The 16,025-nt window shown below is 29.2% G+C and overlaps 1 protein-coding gene across 3 annotated transcripts; it reads right to left on the bottom strand.

Annotated features, from left to right (window-relative positions):
- Nucleotides 1–163: 163 nt before the first annotated feature.
- LOC123264176 (putative uncharacterized protein DDB_G0271606) lies at nucleotides 164–13,485 on the bottom strand. Of its 3 annotated transcripts, none has more exons than XM_044727331.1 (6): nucleotides 13,306–13,485; nucleotides 12,769–13,226; nucleotides 7,929–10,088; nucleotides 1,767–1,961; nucleotides 1,112–1,450; nucleotides 164–261 (listed from the first exon to the last, which is right to left on the bottom strand). In XM_044727331.1, the coding sequence occupies exons 2-6, from the start codon at nucleotides 13,210–13,212 to the stop codon at nucleotides 178–180; spliced, it is 3,222 nt and encodes a 1,073-aa protein (XP_044583266.1). In that variant the 5' UTR covers nucleotides 13,213–13,226; nucleotides 13,306–13,485; the 3' UTR covers nucleotides 164–177. The 3 variants fall into 3 exon arrangements, with proteins under 3 accessions (XP_044583266.1, XP_044583267.1, XP_044583268.1); XM_044727332.1 differs by lacking the exon at nucleotides 13,306–13,485 and having other exon boundaries at nucleotides 7,929–8,842; nucleotides 8,924–10,088; nucleotides 12,769–13,298; XM_044727333.1 differs by lacking the exon at nucleotides 13,306–13,485 and having other exon boundaries at nucleotides 7,929–8,842; nucleotides 9,023–10,088; nucleotides 12,769–13,298.
- Nucleotides 13,486–16,025: the final 2,540 nt, after the last annotated feature.

The following is a 16,025-nucleotide window of genomic DNA, read 5'->3' as shown; positions in this document are numbered from 1 at the left end:
AAAATATTATTTTAGCAGTGATTACTTCAATTCGATTAAACTTTACACTCTTGAATCTCACAATAATTCTTCGGATTAATTATCCTCGTTGATTTCGACATTAGTCGTACAATATAAATTTATATAAAATGAATAATTATTATTAAAAGTCAGACAGTTTCTTTTCAGCCTCTCAAATCAACTTTTATTACTTTTGTTTCCTTTTTGAGCCTCTTCCTTATTTTTCATTTCTTGCCTCGCTATTTCGATATTTTTTCTTATCTGAAAATTAAAATAAAATTTTTTTTTTAAATTGAATTAAAATTGTTTAAAATGAGTTTTTTTAATTGAATTTAGTACAATTAGAAAGGCCGAGATTTTAATAATTATCCAGGTAAGTTTTAAATTAGAAATTATTTTTTAAATTTGAATTTTGGCGGGAGAGTGACGTAATTCTGTATCCGATGCGCGATGCCATCTTACAGAAAGTTGAAAAAACTTTGCTAAATCTGTGAACTTTTAAATGTTTAATTTAATAAGTGTTTAAAAATTTTAATTTATTTTAGATTATCTATATTATTAAGAGAATGAGAAAAATTTTGTTTCCAAGATAGTCATATGACAAAATTAGTTTTTTTAGTGAAATTTAGTGTCATTCCAAAGATCTTGACTTCAATCTGTGCCTTTTCAAAGTTTCATATCATTATCACCGATAAATTTATTATAAGTATTTAGGCTGCGTTCGAAGATGCTCAATCTCTAGATAAATAATTAAGAAATGACCTTGTATCTTATGAACTATTGACATTTTTAAAGATATAAACTCACCCCGACATTACACTCATCGAGACCTTTCATTTGAGTACCCACATCAATTTTTCATATATTTTATATATTTATATATATAAATATATCAAAAATGCATGTGGGTACTCAAATGAAAGCTCTTGATGAGTGTAACATCGGGATGAGCTTATATCTTTAAAAACGTCAATATTTAAGAAAGTACAGTGCAATTTAACAAAAGTCATTATTTAATGAAGCAAAATTTTTATTTTTCATAGTTCACAGGTCACAGTACTCATAGTGACTGCAGGTTACTAGTTAATTAATTAAAAAAATTTATACGTACATTTATTTCTATTTGTGACTTATAGAGGACTTCCTGCTGCTCAGCTTCTGCTAATAATTCTTTCAACAATTGAATTCTTATTAAATTTTGCTGCCGCGCGTTTTTTAAATTATCAAATTCGGTTTTTTGAGAATTTACAATTCCATTGGCACAATTGTTATTATTATTACTTATGTTATTATTACTACTACTATTATTATTGTTATTATTATTACTACTATTATTATTGTTATTATTATTACTATTATTATTATTATGAGAATTGGCAGCCGAAGGTTGGGGTAATTTCTCAGTTAAATTGACAACTGTTTGTTGCTTGTTTGAATTTTCTACTCGTTGCTGCAAAAAAAATCAATTATTATATAAAATTATATCAATTATTCATAATTAAATACTGAATCTTGAGTAGTCCAGTCGTTAGAGCAAAATTCATCAAAAATTTATAATCAAAAAATTATAATTTTTTCTCTTTTGTGAATCTTAAAATAAAAATTCTAAGAAAACTATTAGAGATATCAAAAAATTATAGAAAGCTTTTTTTTGTAGACAATTAAATTTTCTACAAGTTTTGTCTAAATCACTTTTTGGTAACTTCAATATCTGCGCAGATTTAAAGTTATTTTTTAAGAATAAAAAAATTCTCAACTGAACTTACATGTCGCTGTTTAATAACAGCTTCAATTCTCATTTCATATTCAATCAACTTCCTGAGATGATTAGCAAAAGTAATCTGGTCCTCGGGAAAAGATCCAAAAAATGCGCGTTTCTCTTCGATGTACAGTAGAAGAAAAACTCTAATATCACATTTGGTTGTCGATTGTTGATCTGACTTGAAAAGAATCAATCCAATCTAGAATAAAAATTTCATTATCAAATTATGGCAATTAGTTTGTAACTTTTGAAAAAAATTTTTTTTACATATTTAAAAAAAAACATATATCTAAAAGCATTGTATTAAAATTTTTAAGTGATCGAACCACTGTAACTATATTATTTTACGATAGTTATGTTGATGTTTAAGTGAAAGAAAATAAAATTTTTGAAAAAGCTGAAGGAATTTTGTACTACATATTCTACATAAATTCAAGTACCCAGTACTTGAACAGACTTTTCAAATTGTTGTTATACAAAATCCGTTTATTTATTATGAGTAATATGCGCATGTTATAATTATTCAATGATACAGTAATTGATTTCTGTAAGTTTTTTCAATTATAAATCGAAACAATTAGATTTTTGTTAATTTAAAAGTTTACGTGGCGAGAATAGCCGATAGATGCTATTTTTTCATGAAAAAAGTATTAAACCGTAAACGGAACAATCAGTAAAAAAAAACAGTATATCATTTTAAGTAAAAAAAATTGTACCACCCAATGAAATAGTCTTTTCTAAATAATACATATTTTTTGCAACGATATAAACTATAATTTTTAACAGCCGTATAATTTTATCAACATAAATAATTTTAACAACGTATAATTTTAACAACCGTATAATTTTAACAGCACTCTAATCTCTAATAGGTTTATAGACTAGTGATCAGCATTGTCATTTGTATTATTGAATTGAATTGAATTGAATTTATTGATTTATGCCAAAGTCTTCACTGGCCAAATGGCAAAAGCAAAATATACATTATGTGAATACAATACATATTTAAATTTTTAACTTTAACATGATTATTAGAACTTATATATACTTAAACATAATAAAAAATGAGTAAGAGTAATATTACTTAAATACTAATTTTGTAAGAAACAATTTAAGTGTAAATTATAGTTAATAGTTTACAACATTTATAATTATGATTTTAATAATTATAATTTTAATGATTTAACTGAAAATTTAGTTTAAATTTAGATGTCTAGATTAAAGAGGTAATCATGTAGTTTATTTTTAAAAATTTCTATACTGGAAGCATTTATCACATCGATTGGTAATTCTTCCCAGAGACGAATGCAGGTAACTACAAAAGAAAACTCATAAATAGTTGTCGTAAATTTAGGAAACTTGAAATTAACATAATTCTTTTTTGCTGCAAGTCTTACAGAATGTCTAGTATCAATATCTTCAATAAATAGTTCGCGTAAGTAGCTAGGTTTGCCTATACTCAACAATTTATAAAAATAACATGCTAAGTAGTACATTCGGCGGCTTTTTACTGATAGCCATCCAAGCTCTCGTCTATATGGTGTAATATGCTCATCCTTTTTCAAATTATAAATAAAACGAATCGCTGTATTTACTGAACGTTGTAATTTACAATTTTCATCTGCAGTACAACTAGTTAATACTATAGAACAATAGTCGATAAGTGGTAATATAGTTGCTGAGACTAATAACCTCCTAATGTCTTTAGTATAGATGTTTTTTCTAATTTTAAAATATATAGCGCTGAATTGATTTTATTTACAGTTTTTGATACATGCAAATTCCAAGATAAATTATTTACAATATGAAGACCTAAACACTTAGTTGACTCTACGTAAGGAAGTGCGAATCCGTCAATGAAAATTTGTGGAATACCGTTTATTTGTAACTTTTTCAGCTTAGAACTTGAGCCAAGTATCATAGCTTTAGTTTTGGATAGGTTCAATTGCAAACCATTCTCTCTTGTCCAATCAGCAACAGCTTGAGCATCAATCGTAATTTGTCTAATAGCATCTTGTAGTTGATAGTCATAGAACTGAGCCTTGTGGGACTCCAGAGGTTGTTTCAAGGAATTTTACAGGTAAGCCCATTTCATTAACGACTGATTGGGTTCGATTGGTTAAATACGAGAAAAACCAAGAGATGGTTTCACACGAAAAACCGAGTTCAACTAGTGTAGTCAAAATTACTCTTGGATTTACATAATCAAAAGCTTTTGTTAGATCAAATAGGACAATAAGAGTTAGCTTGTTTTCATCCATAGAACGCCTAATATCATATATAAGTTTTAGTAAGGCCGATTGAGTGCTATGATGTTTCCTAAACCCTGATTGATATTTATCAAGCAGCTCATTATCTTCTAAGTAGCTTATTACCTGATTTGCAATAATTCTCTCAAAAACCTTGCTCAGATGGGATGTATTAGCTGTTGGGCGCGTATCTGATAATGATTTTGCGGGAGTTACTTTATTAATGGGTATTATAAATATTGCTTTCCATGCATGAGGGAAAACACCAGTGTCTAAAGACCGATTCAAAAGTGCTGTAAGAAATGATTTTATAACCATCTAAGATCAAGTCCATCTGGACTATTCCCTTTAGATTTTTGAAGAGTCAAATGTAGAGCTTTAGTCACATCAACTATATCTATTTCAGTCCAAGTAAAGGAAGAATTTACTTTACTTTTATGTAATTGAAAAAGTGACTTTAAAAATTGATGGTCGCATGCCGGATGTCGACGTACCGTAGCTGCAAAATGTTCATTTAGGTCATACGGTTCAAAATGATTTAAAGGAGAAGATGTAGTACGTTTTACAAGGCCTAGGTGTTTTAGCTTACTCCAAATTTGAGTTCCGTAAGGTAGATTGGATAGCGAGTTTTTTAAATAATTTTCACGAGCACGACTTATTTCCTGTTTCAGTTCTTTCCTCATTCTTTTAAAAAGTTGAAAAAGATTCGTATCTTTATTTCTCTTTGCTCTTTTATAAACAGCATCACGTTCTCTGCATTTAATTTTTAATTCTTTAGTAAACCATGGATTAAGCGAACGAAAGACTGTACGTGAGTATAATGGTGCAAACTCGACAAGGACGTTTAAAACATTGGTAAGAAAAATATCAAGTAGTGAATTTGGATCAAGATTATTCAGAGAGTCTCTTCCTATATTTAACGAGAGCATAAGAGAGTTTGATAACGCAGTGTAATTTGAGTCAGAGAATCTCCGGTATGTAACTATTTTTTTATTTTGCTTAGGAACCTCGAGCAAATATTCACAATATAAAAAATCATGGCCTTTGATAAATGGTTGAGTCGATTTATAAAATGACCCAAGTTTACTTTTATTATCTAATAATACTACATCCAACCAAGAATCTTTATTCCTAATGTGATGAGTTGAATTATAAGGCACGCAGTGAATTGACAGTTCTGAGATAAATGTTTTTAGGTGATTGGAAATATAAGTTGAGTCTAGTAGGTCACAGTTTAGGTCACCTGTAATAATGAAATTTTTGCAATTTGTAGTTAATTTTGTATAGATATCAAAGAAATTATTTAAAAGACTTCCTCCTGGTCTTCTATAAATGACTGATAGTATAATATGAGAACCGGATGTTGAAGTAATATCAATAATCAAAAATTCAGGTTCATTAAGGTTTATTAATTACTGCAAATTAAATAAGTTTTATAGTTAAAAATTAGTGTAGTTAAAAATTATTGAACGTTTTGAATTGAGTTTTTTTGATTTATAATTGAAAATTTGCTTCGTCATTCATAAAAAACGTAATTAAAAAATTAAATACAAATATTTCTCATTTTTAAAAGAACATATTAAATATTCATAGTATTATTTTTATTATTAATCAATGATATGTTATAATTCTTTTGATATTTCAATAAAACGTTGAAAATTTTTGGTGTGCCTATTACCATATATTTTATTAGTTCAACTACTGTTCCCGGAATGTTCAATTACTACGGCTTTTTAGAATTGATTGTTCAACTACTACTCCTCTCATAGTCTATCTTAAAAACGTTGTTAAAATATAAATATTCAATTATCTTTGTTATTTTGCGCTTCAATTAAAAATTGTTTATATTTTCATGAAAATCACTAATTTGAACTACTAATTACATCTTTATATATTAAAAGTAGGATCAAATACGTTTTACTTTGAAACCTGTTCAACTACAAGATACTTTACTTTATTATTTATTGATAAATACTAATCTCCGTTCCTGTTGGAATAACTACTATCGCTTGCCAAATGCCAAAACGGCTTATTATAGCAATTAGATAGGGTTCCATGTCAAAAGGGCGTATAAAAAAATTTTTTTTTGCCATTCTTTTTAGAATCGCTTGAAACGTATAAATCTGCAGAAAAAAAATTTTTGACGAACTAACACCCAAAGGGCGTATCTTAAGATATATGCCCTTTTGGCTTTAGGAAATTATCGGTCTAAAGCCAAAAAAGCGTATAAAAAAAATCAGGATTTTTTATAATTTCGAACAACAGTCTTCAAAATTGTCCGGAGAAAGTTTGTGAAAAAAAAATTTGGAAAAAGTCAACATTTTCGATAATAGTAAATTTAAATTTTCATCATTTTGGATAATCCAATGATTAAAAAAGCACATGAATTAAAAATTTTTTCGCGTACTCAAATTTTCATATTTTTTATAAATTTCCTTCTTTTTTGTAGCATAAAATTGTAATTAAAATCCATATTATGTATACATAGAATGAAAAACACTTTATTATAAGTAAGAAATTATTAACTAATCGTCAAAAAATTTTTTGAGCTGAGTATAGCTGAATATAGATCTGATGAAAACTCTATTTTCGAAAAACGGGGTAAAACCTATATAATCCCAATTTTAGAAAATTTTTAATTTTCTTAGTGGGAAGTTAAAAATTATACGCCCTTTTGGTTTTAGATCACTAAATTTTCAGTGTTCTAAAGCCAAAAGGGCGTATAACTCGAAACATATGCCATTTTGGCTTTGGAAATTTTTTTTTTCATTTTTAGGCTTAGAACATGTTTACAAAACGATTGGCACCAAAAAAAAAAAAATTATACGCCCTTTTGGCTTTGCAAAAACTTTTATACGCCTTCGTGGCATTTGACACGCGATATATTGAAGGTAAATAATTTTGGTTTTTATGTTTTAGCTGAGCCTACAGTAAGATAAGACTTTGTGCCAAAAGTATGTACAAAAAAATTTTTTTTTTGCCAATCAACTCGAAATCGTCCAAAACTTCATCAGAAAAACAATTTTCAAGTTTTTTTTTAATTTTTCTTAAAGCCAAAAGTGCGTATAAAAAAATCATGTTTTTTATTACAAAATATGAAAATAATACTACATCAATGAAGCAATATAATAAATTAATAATTAACCTACAAAAAGGGAAAAAATACGAAATGAAAAAAAAAAATTTTTTTCAGTTTTATTTTACTCTATTTGAAACTTTCGAAAATCACCCAATTTTTTTTCTCCCCTCCGGGCGGAAAGCGTCAATTTTCCGCCCGCTGCGCTAAATGAAAATGCCGCTTTCCGCCTCCGTCGAGGAAAAAAATAGTATTCTCACCACGGGCAGGAAATAAGAAAGCCTCAGATCACATGTTTGTCGACCTCGGCTTCGCCTCGGTCAACAATTACATGTAATCTGAGACATTTCTTATTTTCCTGCCCTAGGTAAGAAATAGTATATTACACACCTAGGGAAGTAAAGTAAGAAATGTCTCAGATCACATGTAATTGTCGGCCGAGGCGAAGCCGAGGTTGACAAACATGTGATCTGAGGCTTTCTTATTTACTTCCCGTGGAGTGTATACTATTTTTTTGCTCGACGAAGGCGGAAAGCGGCAACTTTGTTTAGCGCAGCGGGACGAAAGTTGCCACTTTCCGCCCGGAGGGCAAAAAAATACTATTTCTTTACTGTTTTTGAAGCTATTTTTTGTTATTCAGATCAAGAAAAAATTCACTTTTTTAAATAATAATTGTGATGATAAAATATATTTAAAACTTTCGCGCCCAAGTAGCCTGATAGCCATATTAAAATATTTAATATTAATTTTTAGACTTAAGATTTTTTTTATTTTTCAGCTTAGAATCAAAAATTTTTATAGAAGAATAATCTCTTTAAAAAAATGATAAATTTCCACTAACCTTTCCAGTCTTCATAGAATTAACAAGAGAATCCAAAGTAGTGCAAGAAATAAGATTACAAAAAATATGTTTGGTCTTAAGGAAGTAGTTCTTGTCAATGCTTTTGATCAGCTGCAAGGGAATCAGCTGCATGATCAATTTAGGCGGCCATAAGTTCATCTTGAGTTCCGCATTGGTGGCGCTGGTATGAGAGAGCATCTGACAGAGAACATTGAACCTGATCTGCTTGTTGTTCTCTCCAGGGCACTTGATTTTCTCGTGCCACTCCAGGAGTCCTTGCCAGAGAATCGAGTGCTTCTGAGTGACCAACAACGGAATCGTCTTTTCAATCTTCTTTGCGACAATTCCAGAGCCACTCAGCGAAGCCACGTGATGATGGTGATGAAGATGATTGTGCTGGTGGTTTATTGTCTTCAGCAAGTTCTTCTGTTCCTTGAGTTTCTGCTGCTGTTGCTGCTTTTTCAACTTTTTGTCTTCTTTCTTCCTCTCAGGCTCCTTTTGCTTCTTGTGTTCCTGAAGAATCACAACCTTGTCGGTCTTTTGCTTTTTTGTTTTGTCTTTGGATTTTAACTCATCACTGGAACTTTGTTTCAAGTTTTCGGAACAGTTGTTTTCGAGTTCTAGAAGTTCCATGGAATTTTGTTTGACAAACTTTTGGAGTTCTGGGTCACTTTGTTGTTCCACTAATTTTTGTTGGGTTATAAAATTTTGGGGCTGTAACAATACAGCGGTTATTTTTTTGTGTTCTGTAGAACTTTGTTGTTCTTTATGTTCCGTAGAATTTTGTTGTTCCAATTGTTTTACAAATTTTTGCTCATTTTCTAGAACAGTGGAACTTTGTTCCACTTGTTTCATGGAACTTTGTTGTTCCACATGTTCCATGGAATTTTGTTGTTCCACTTGTTCTGCAGAACATTGCTGTCTCACATGTTCCAGGGAACTATGTTGTTCTACTTGTTCTGTGGAACATTGTTGTTCCACTTGTTCCGTGGAACATTGTTGTTCCACTTGTTCTGTTGAACATTGTTGTTCCACTTGTTCTGTTGAACATGGTTGTTCCACTGAACTTTGTTGTTCCGACTGTTCCATGGAACATTGTTGTTCCAGTTGTTCTGTAAATTTTTTCTCATTTACCACAATAGTATATTTTTTCAATTCTATGGAACTTTGTTGTTCCAGTTGTTCCTTAGAACATTGTTTCTCCGCTGAATCTAGCTGTTTACTAGTACTTTGTTGTTCCACTTCCGGAACTTGATTGTTCTGCAGTTCCATAACACATTCCGATTGTTTCACAGCAGACGCTTCCTTCTTTAAAGATCGTTCCAAATGTTCCATAGAACTTTGTTCCGGTCTTAGCTGTTCCTTCCGCTGTTCCTTCGAACTTTGTTGTTCCTCAACCTTCAATTGATGCTGTACAGCAATTTTTCTCAGACTTTTCTCCACCTTCTCCTCCAAGTGCTTCAGTCCAACATTCTGCAGAACTTTTACAACTTTTTGCTTATCATTCAACCGCTGTCTGACCAGAACCTTCAACTGATCCATCTCACTCTGCAGAACGGCTTCTTCCAGCCTCTCGCTTTTCGGCCCAAAAATTTGCTGGACTTCCTCAATTTTGGTTCCTTCAATTTTGACCTTCTTCCCAATTTTTCTAGGCATTTGTTCCAAGATTTCATTCTGGAACTTCATCATCTCATCCAGCTTCTTCTCAGCCTCTTGTTCCTGTTCCAGTTCCAGCTGCTTCTGCTGTCTGATCTTCTGCTTTTCGAGGAACTTCTTGCGTTCCCGGACTTTCTTTGATTGGCTGTTCTCGTGGCACATTTTTGCGCGTTCCTTACGCTCCTCTTTTATTCTGGGGATGCTTTGCAGCTGCTGGATCAGCTCACCCTTGTACTCCTCCACTATGAAGTCCTTGTAGAATGAAGAAACTACTGGATTAGGAACAGTGATTTTACCCGGTTTAAAAAATGTCTCTATGCCTTTCTGGTACTGGATTATTTCGTGCATTCGGTTCAGAAAATTTGTTGTGTCGTTCAGAAAAAATCCTATGTACATCTGCCGTTCTGCTGCATAGTGAAGGGTGCATACTTTATTGTTTTTTGTTGTGAGTTGCGGTTGTGGTAATTGACTGTTGGGCTTTGATGAAAAAAATATGCAGCCAAACTGGAACAGATAAATAATTTTTTTGTTAATATTGATTATAACAAGTTATCATTTTTAACTATTTAAGTTATCATAGCTCCTGAAATATTGAAGATAGACCTATACCTAGTATGAAAACATTTTTTTAAGAAATTTCCGCTGTTACAATTTTAGCTTTATAAAATTATAAATAGAATTTTCAAAAAATAATTTTCTAGAACTAATTTATTTTTTAAAAAATTATCAAGCGTTTGCTAATTTCAGTTTCATTAAATGTCATAAAATTGAAGTTAACAGACATAAATTACTAATAAGAAAACATTTTTAAAAGAATTACAACAATAACTTTTTGACACATGTACAAGCGGAATTCTTTATGAAATTTTTATTATAATAATTTATTTGTTGAAAAAAATCCTAGAAATCTTTATGTCAGCAAACTTCAGTATCATTTAAATGTCTGCTGATTTCAGTATCATCACATTTTAAGAATGATAAAAAAAACGTGACACTGAATCTGATAGACTTAACAATATGTTTATTGTTTATAACAAGTAAATTATGATAAAAAAAAATTAAGTAAAAAAATTCTATATATATAAAAAAATATAATAAATTGTAAGAGTGAATTTTTTTAATTATAATTAATTTATTGTAAAAATTTCAAGAATTGTTAGATGTCTGATAATTTTAGTATCATAATTATAATAAATTTGTAATAAAAAATCCAAAAACTGTCAAACATCCACTAATTTAATTATCATAAAAAAAAAAATGAAAATTAAGTTAGCCGACATTTAAAAATTTTTAGAATTTTTTATTAAGTACTGAAAAAATTAAAATTATCATAAAAAAATGTAATTTTCAAAAAAATTTTAAGTGCAATTTTTAAAAAATATTGTTTTGTGCTAATTTAATAAATGAAAAGAAATAAAAAAAAATCAAAAATGTCGGCTAACTTTAAAATTATTTAAAAAAACACTGAGCGTGTTCAGCCGAACTAAGTCCTGAGTAAACTTAGTAAGAAATGTATAGTATAGTAAATAGATATATGCATAGCAGGGAATGCTTTGACTATACTTAGGCTAATTAAGTTTACTCAGGACTTAGTTCGGCTGAACACGCTCACTTTCAAAGGCGTCTAACCTCCAATCACTCATCGTGAACTTAAAAAAAAGAATGGAAATTAATTTAGCAGATATTTATTAAATTTTAAGAATTTTTTTAACAAATAAATTATGGCAAAAAAAATTAACAAGTAGAAATTTTAAAAAATTAAAAATGCAATTTTTTAAAAATTATTTTTCGGACCAAATTTGTTTGTTAAAAAAAAATAAAAAAATTCCCTGAATAAAAAAAAGTATTGAGACAAAGAAAAAAGTATTGAAAAGTATTAGATTGACCAGAAAACCAATACTTTTCAATACTTTTTTCTTTGTCAATACTTTTTTTCAATTAGGGTTATCAAATGACTGCTAACTTAAATGATAGGTACTAAAATTAGCCGACGTTCAAAAATTTGTTTATTTTTTCCAACAATTAATTTACAAATCCAAAAATACTTAACAAAAATGGCACGTAAAAATTTTCAAATTTTCTACCAGTGAAAATTTCTTTTAATTTTTTCAATAAAAAAAAATGGAGAAATTTTATAATATTTACTAAAGTTAGCCGACTTTTTTAGTTTTTTTTTTTTTTTCATTTATTAAATTGGAACTAAAAAATATTTTTTAAAAATTGCACTTATAATTTTTCATTTTTTTTGTAACAATTTTTTCAATAAAAAAAAAATTATAGAAATTTTAAGATGTCGGCTACCTTAATTTTCAATAAAAATTAATTTAGCAGATATTTAATAATTTATTTAACAAATAAATTATAGCAAAAAAAAATTTTTTTTAAATTGCAGAAATTAAAAATTAAAAATGCAATTTTTTAAAAATAATTTTTAGGAACAAATTTGTTTGTTAAAAAGAATAAAAAAGTTATCAAGTGACTGCTAACTGTAATGTCATTTTTTTTTCAACAAGTAAAAAAATACTCCAAAAAATTGCAAGTAAAATTTTTCAAATCTACTACAAGTGAAATTTTTTCTAATTTTTTCAATAAATAAAATTGTAAAAATTTTATAATACTACAGTTAGCCGACGTTTTTAATTTTCTTTAATTTATTGTAATAATAATCTTTATTTATTAGAAATTCGCTATTCAATTTTTACATTAAAAGAAAATTTTCAAAACAGTTTACAGATTATAACAAATATAGCATGCTCAATCAAGTAAATGTTTTTTTGTCAATACGTATTTTTAACATAGTCCTTTAGTAGTCGTTTAAAGCTCTTTAATCTATTTTAATTTAATTTATTAAATTAGAACTAAAAAACATTTTTTAAAAATTGCACTTAATTTTTTACAAATGAAATTTTTTTATTTTTTTTCAATAAAAAAAATTCTAAAAATTTTTATAATACTAAAATTAGTCGACGTTTTTAATTTTTTTTCAACAATTAAATTAGAACAAAAAAATATTTTTTTTAAATTGCACTTTAAGTTTTTCCAGTTTTTTACAAATGAAATTTTTTTCTTATTTTTTTATAATAATTTTTTCAATAAAAAAAAATTCTAAAAATTTTTAGATGTCGGCTAACTTAATTTTAATAAAATTTGCAGATGTCAAAAAAAATCCAAAAAAAAAACTTACATAACCGCTATTCATAAACTTGGTGAGCGAGTTGAGCTTATCGCTGGCCTCCATGTCAAAAAGCGTCCTGGTAGAGTTGCTGAAGAAGCTCTTGTCAGTGTTCCTGATGAACTGCTTGCGCATCAGCGTCATGGTGAGTTTCTCCGGGAGGTTCCGCTTGAGCTCGTTAATTCCGTCATCCAGGTCCCAGACGAGGAGCTTGCAGATGATCTCCTTGCTCTTCTGGGGCTCTTTCTCGGGGTCCGGCTTGCCGTCCAGGGTCTTTCTTATCGGCTCGGTCCACTCGAGGACCCCGCGCCAGATAACGACACTGCCCTCGTACTCGGACTTTTTTTTGACCTTCTCGTCCTTGCCCGCCTCGGGCTCCTGCTTCTCGCTGGCCTCCATTTTTTCCGGGTCATTTTCCACTAATTGTTTAGCTTTTGTTTCATTTGTTGTCTCCATTTATTTTTTTTCACCTGTGATTGTTTAAGTTTATTATTATTATTAAAATGTTTTTTTTTTGTTATTATTATTAATTTTATTAATTAATGGTACTTTGATTTTGGAGTATTTAATTTTACAAGGCACATTAAGCGTAATTATTTATAAATATTTTATTTTTAAGAAACGAAGACTCTCAAGCGGAAATATACTAGGTTATACTCGCTAGTTTTATATGTATCACTGTACTGGCTAGTGTCGACTTGTATTACTTGTGTGTGTGAGATGAATGGTGACTGTTACGTCACTTCACGGCCATGGGACTGAATTTTTTTTTTTTTTTGGTTTTAAATTTTAAAATTTCTCATGAAAATTTATTTAGCAGACTTCTAACAATTTTTAGAAATTCTTTAACAAATAAATTATGGGAAAAAAATTGACATTTAAAAAAATTATTAATTTTTTATAACACTAATGATATTAAAATTAGCCGACGTTCAACAATTTTTGAATACTTTTTTATTAATTAAATTAAAACTAAAAAAATATTTTTAAAAAATTGCACGCATAATTTTTTAAATTTTTTATATAAGAAATTTTTTTTTTAATAATTTTTCAATAAAAAAAATTCTAAAAATTTTTAGATGTCGGCTAACTTAATTTTCATTTAACACTAAAGTTAGCCGACGTTTTTAATTTTTTGATTTTTTTTTAATTATTAAATTAGAACAAAAATATTTTTTTAAAATTGCACTTAGAATTTTTCAAGTTTTTTACAAATAAAAATTTTTTTTTTCATGCATAATTTTTTTCATAAAAAAAAATTCTAAAAATTTTTAAATGTCTGCTAATTTAATTTTCATAATTTTTTTTTTAAATAATTTTTTAAAACAAATTTGTTTGTTAACCGGTGACGTTAGACGAGTCGTCTAGGGCGCATGGCCTATAGAAAACTCGGACTAACTTACCGGCCAGGCGTGGGTTCGAATCCCAAGCTGGTTTTAGAAACCAACTTGGTTGATATTCGGCCCTTGCCGCGTAGGTTAAGATTTACACAACCCAAAAAGACCCAACGTACCACTCCCAACAGTTAAAAGTCGGCGATATGACCACAGCAGTTAAAACCAACTCTAAATACTTAATAATAAATAATAAATAAAAAAAAAAAAAAAAAAAAAATTTGTTTGTTAAATAAAATTAAAAAATTTTTAAGACTGCTAACTTTAATTAATATCATAATTTCTTCTATTTTTTTTTTTATTTTGGAAGTTTTTGTAGAGGTGGAAAAAAATTAGAAATTTTATGATACTAAAATTAGCATGAAAATTAAATTAGCCAAATTTAAAAATTTTTAGAATTTTTTTCGTTGACAAAATTATTACAAAATAATTAAAAAAAATTTTTATTTGTAAAAAACTTAAAAAACTATAAATGCAATTTCTAAAAAATATTTTTTAGTTATTCAATAGATGAAAAAATTTCAAAAAATTAAAAACGTCGGTTAATTTCAGTATTATAAACTAGCAGATATTGAAAACTTTTGATTTTTTGAATTCATAAAAATTATAAGTAAAAAGATATTTTTAAAAAATTGCAAGAATTTTTCAAATTTTCTGTCAAATTTTTTCTTTTGATTTTATTCATTAAAAAAGATAGATATTTATTTTGCATTGTACAACAGTAAGAACTGTTTTTTACCATTTTTTCATCACAGTTTCTTAAAATTAAATCTGCATCTTAATAAATATTTAAAGCTCTGGTTCTAGCACCACATTTACTTAAATATTTCATTTCGTCTTATTGTTAATATCACTTTTAACCAGCTTAAATAATTTAGAAATTTTTGGAACATTTTAGATTAAATCAAAATACATTAAAGACTCTACAAACTAACTTTTATGGCACTTGTTGGCTAAAATTAAAGGAATTCGCACTATAGCCTCTATGAGGCAATTATGAATAACAAATATACAGCACTTGGTGTCTACTTCTTTGGCTGCCATCTAATCACCTTCGCTCAGGACTTGTTGGGCTGCTGTTTCAAGGTCTTCAAACAAGGGGTCACTCCCTTCTCTTGTGAGTTTTAGAAATTTACCAACGAGTTGGCAAATTTCTTGTACTGGTTCACCTCTTAGTGTCTGCAGTAACAACCAGTCAAAATCTGCTCCTGTTTTTCTACCAATCCAATCCAAGACAAAACTTCTCACCTCTGCCTTGACACTGTTCAGTAATGTTCTGCATCTGAAGATATGCTCTAAGGTCTCGTCTTCACCTTGGCATAAACGACATAGCCAATCCCTGTAGCCCTTCTTTCCTGCCTTTCCTATGTTGCCGCATCTGATTCTGCACCAGGCTAGTTTCATCCAACTTGGTGATTTTCTGTCTATCCAATACGGTTCAGTTTCCATACTGGTCTTGAGAAATTTAAACCTAGGGTTGTAAGACGATTCCATGATTTTTTTGTTTTCTTCCTCTCTCATTGTAGCTTGAAGGTGGAGCAGGCCCTCCTGCAATTTCTGTTCTATCAAATTCACTTCCACTTTATCCCATATCATCTTTATTAAGTCCTTGCAGTGCATTTCTTCCAGGGCTTTGGTCAACCTGCCACCCCACTTTGAAGACCTGCCATTCAAGATTCCTCTGCATTCTTCTCTCAGTACGACTTTTGGCCATCTGCCCTCCTCCATTCTCATCACATCTAGAAGATACCGGCCTGCTCTCTCTCTACAGATATATTTTAAATTTTCAAGCCCACCCTCGCACCTCCAGATGTACTCAGGAGTGTTTCTAGCCAGGCCCATCGCTGCCTTACAGTATCTGCTATACAGTGCTTC

This window comes from Cotesia glomerata, linkage group LG4, assembly GCF_020080835.1.
Source record: "Cotesia glomerata isolate CgM1 linkage group LG4, MPM_Cglom_v2.3, whole genome shotgun sequence".
NCBI classification, from domain to species: Eukaryota; Metazoa; Arthropoda; class Insecta; order Hymenoptera; family Braconidae; genus Cotesia; species Cotesia glomerata.
This window is presented reverse-complemented; position numbering and strand designations above follow the sequence as displayed.

Excerpts from the sequence above, each read along its gene's own strand:
- LOC123264176 (XM_044727331.1), bottom strand. The coding sequence starts at position 13,212 with ATGGAGACAACAAATGAAACAAAAGCTAAACAATTAGTGGAAAATGAC. Across the intron at positions 1,962-7,928 it reads ATTCTATGAAGACTGGAAAG|ATTGGATTGATTCTTTTCAA; the intron begins GTTAGTGGAAAT and ends TTTTTATTCTAG. Across the intron at positions 262-1,111 it reads AGTCACAAATAGAAATAAAT|ATAAGAAAAAATATCGAAAT; the intron begins GTACGTATAAAT and ends TTTAATTTTCAG.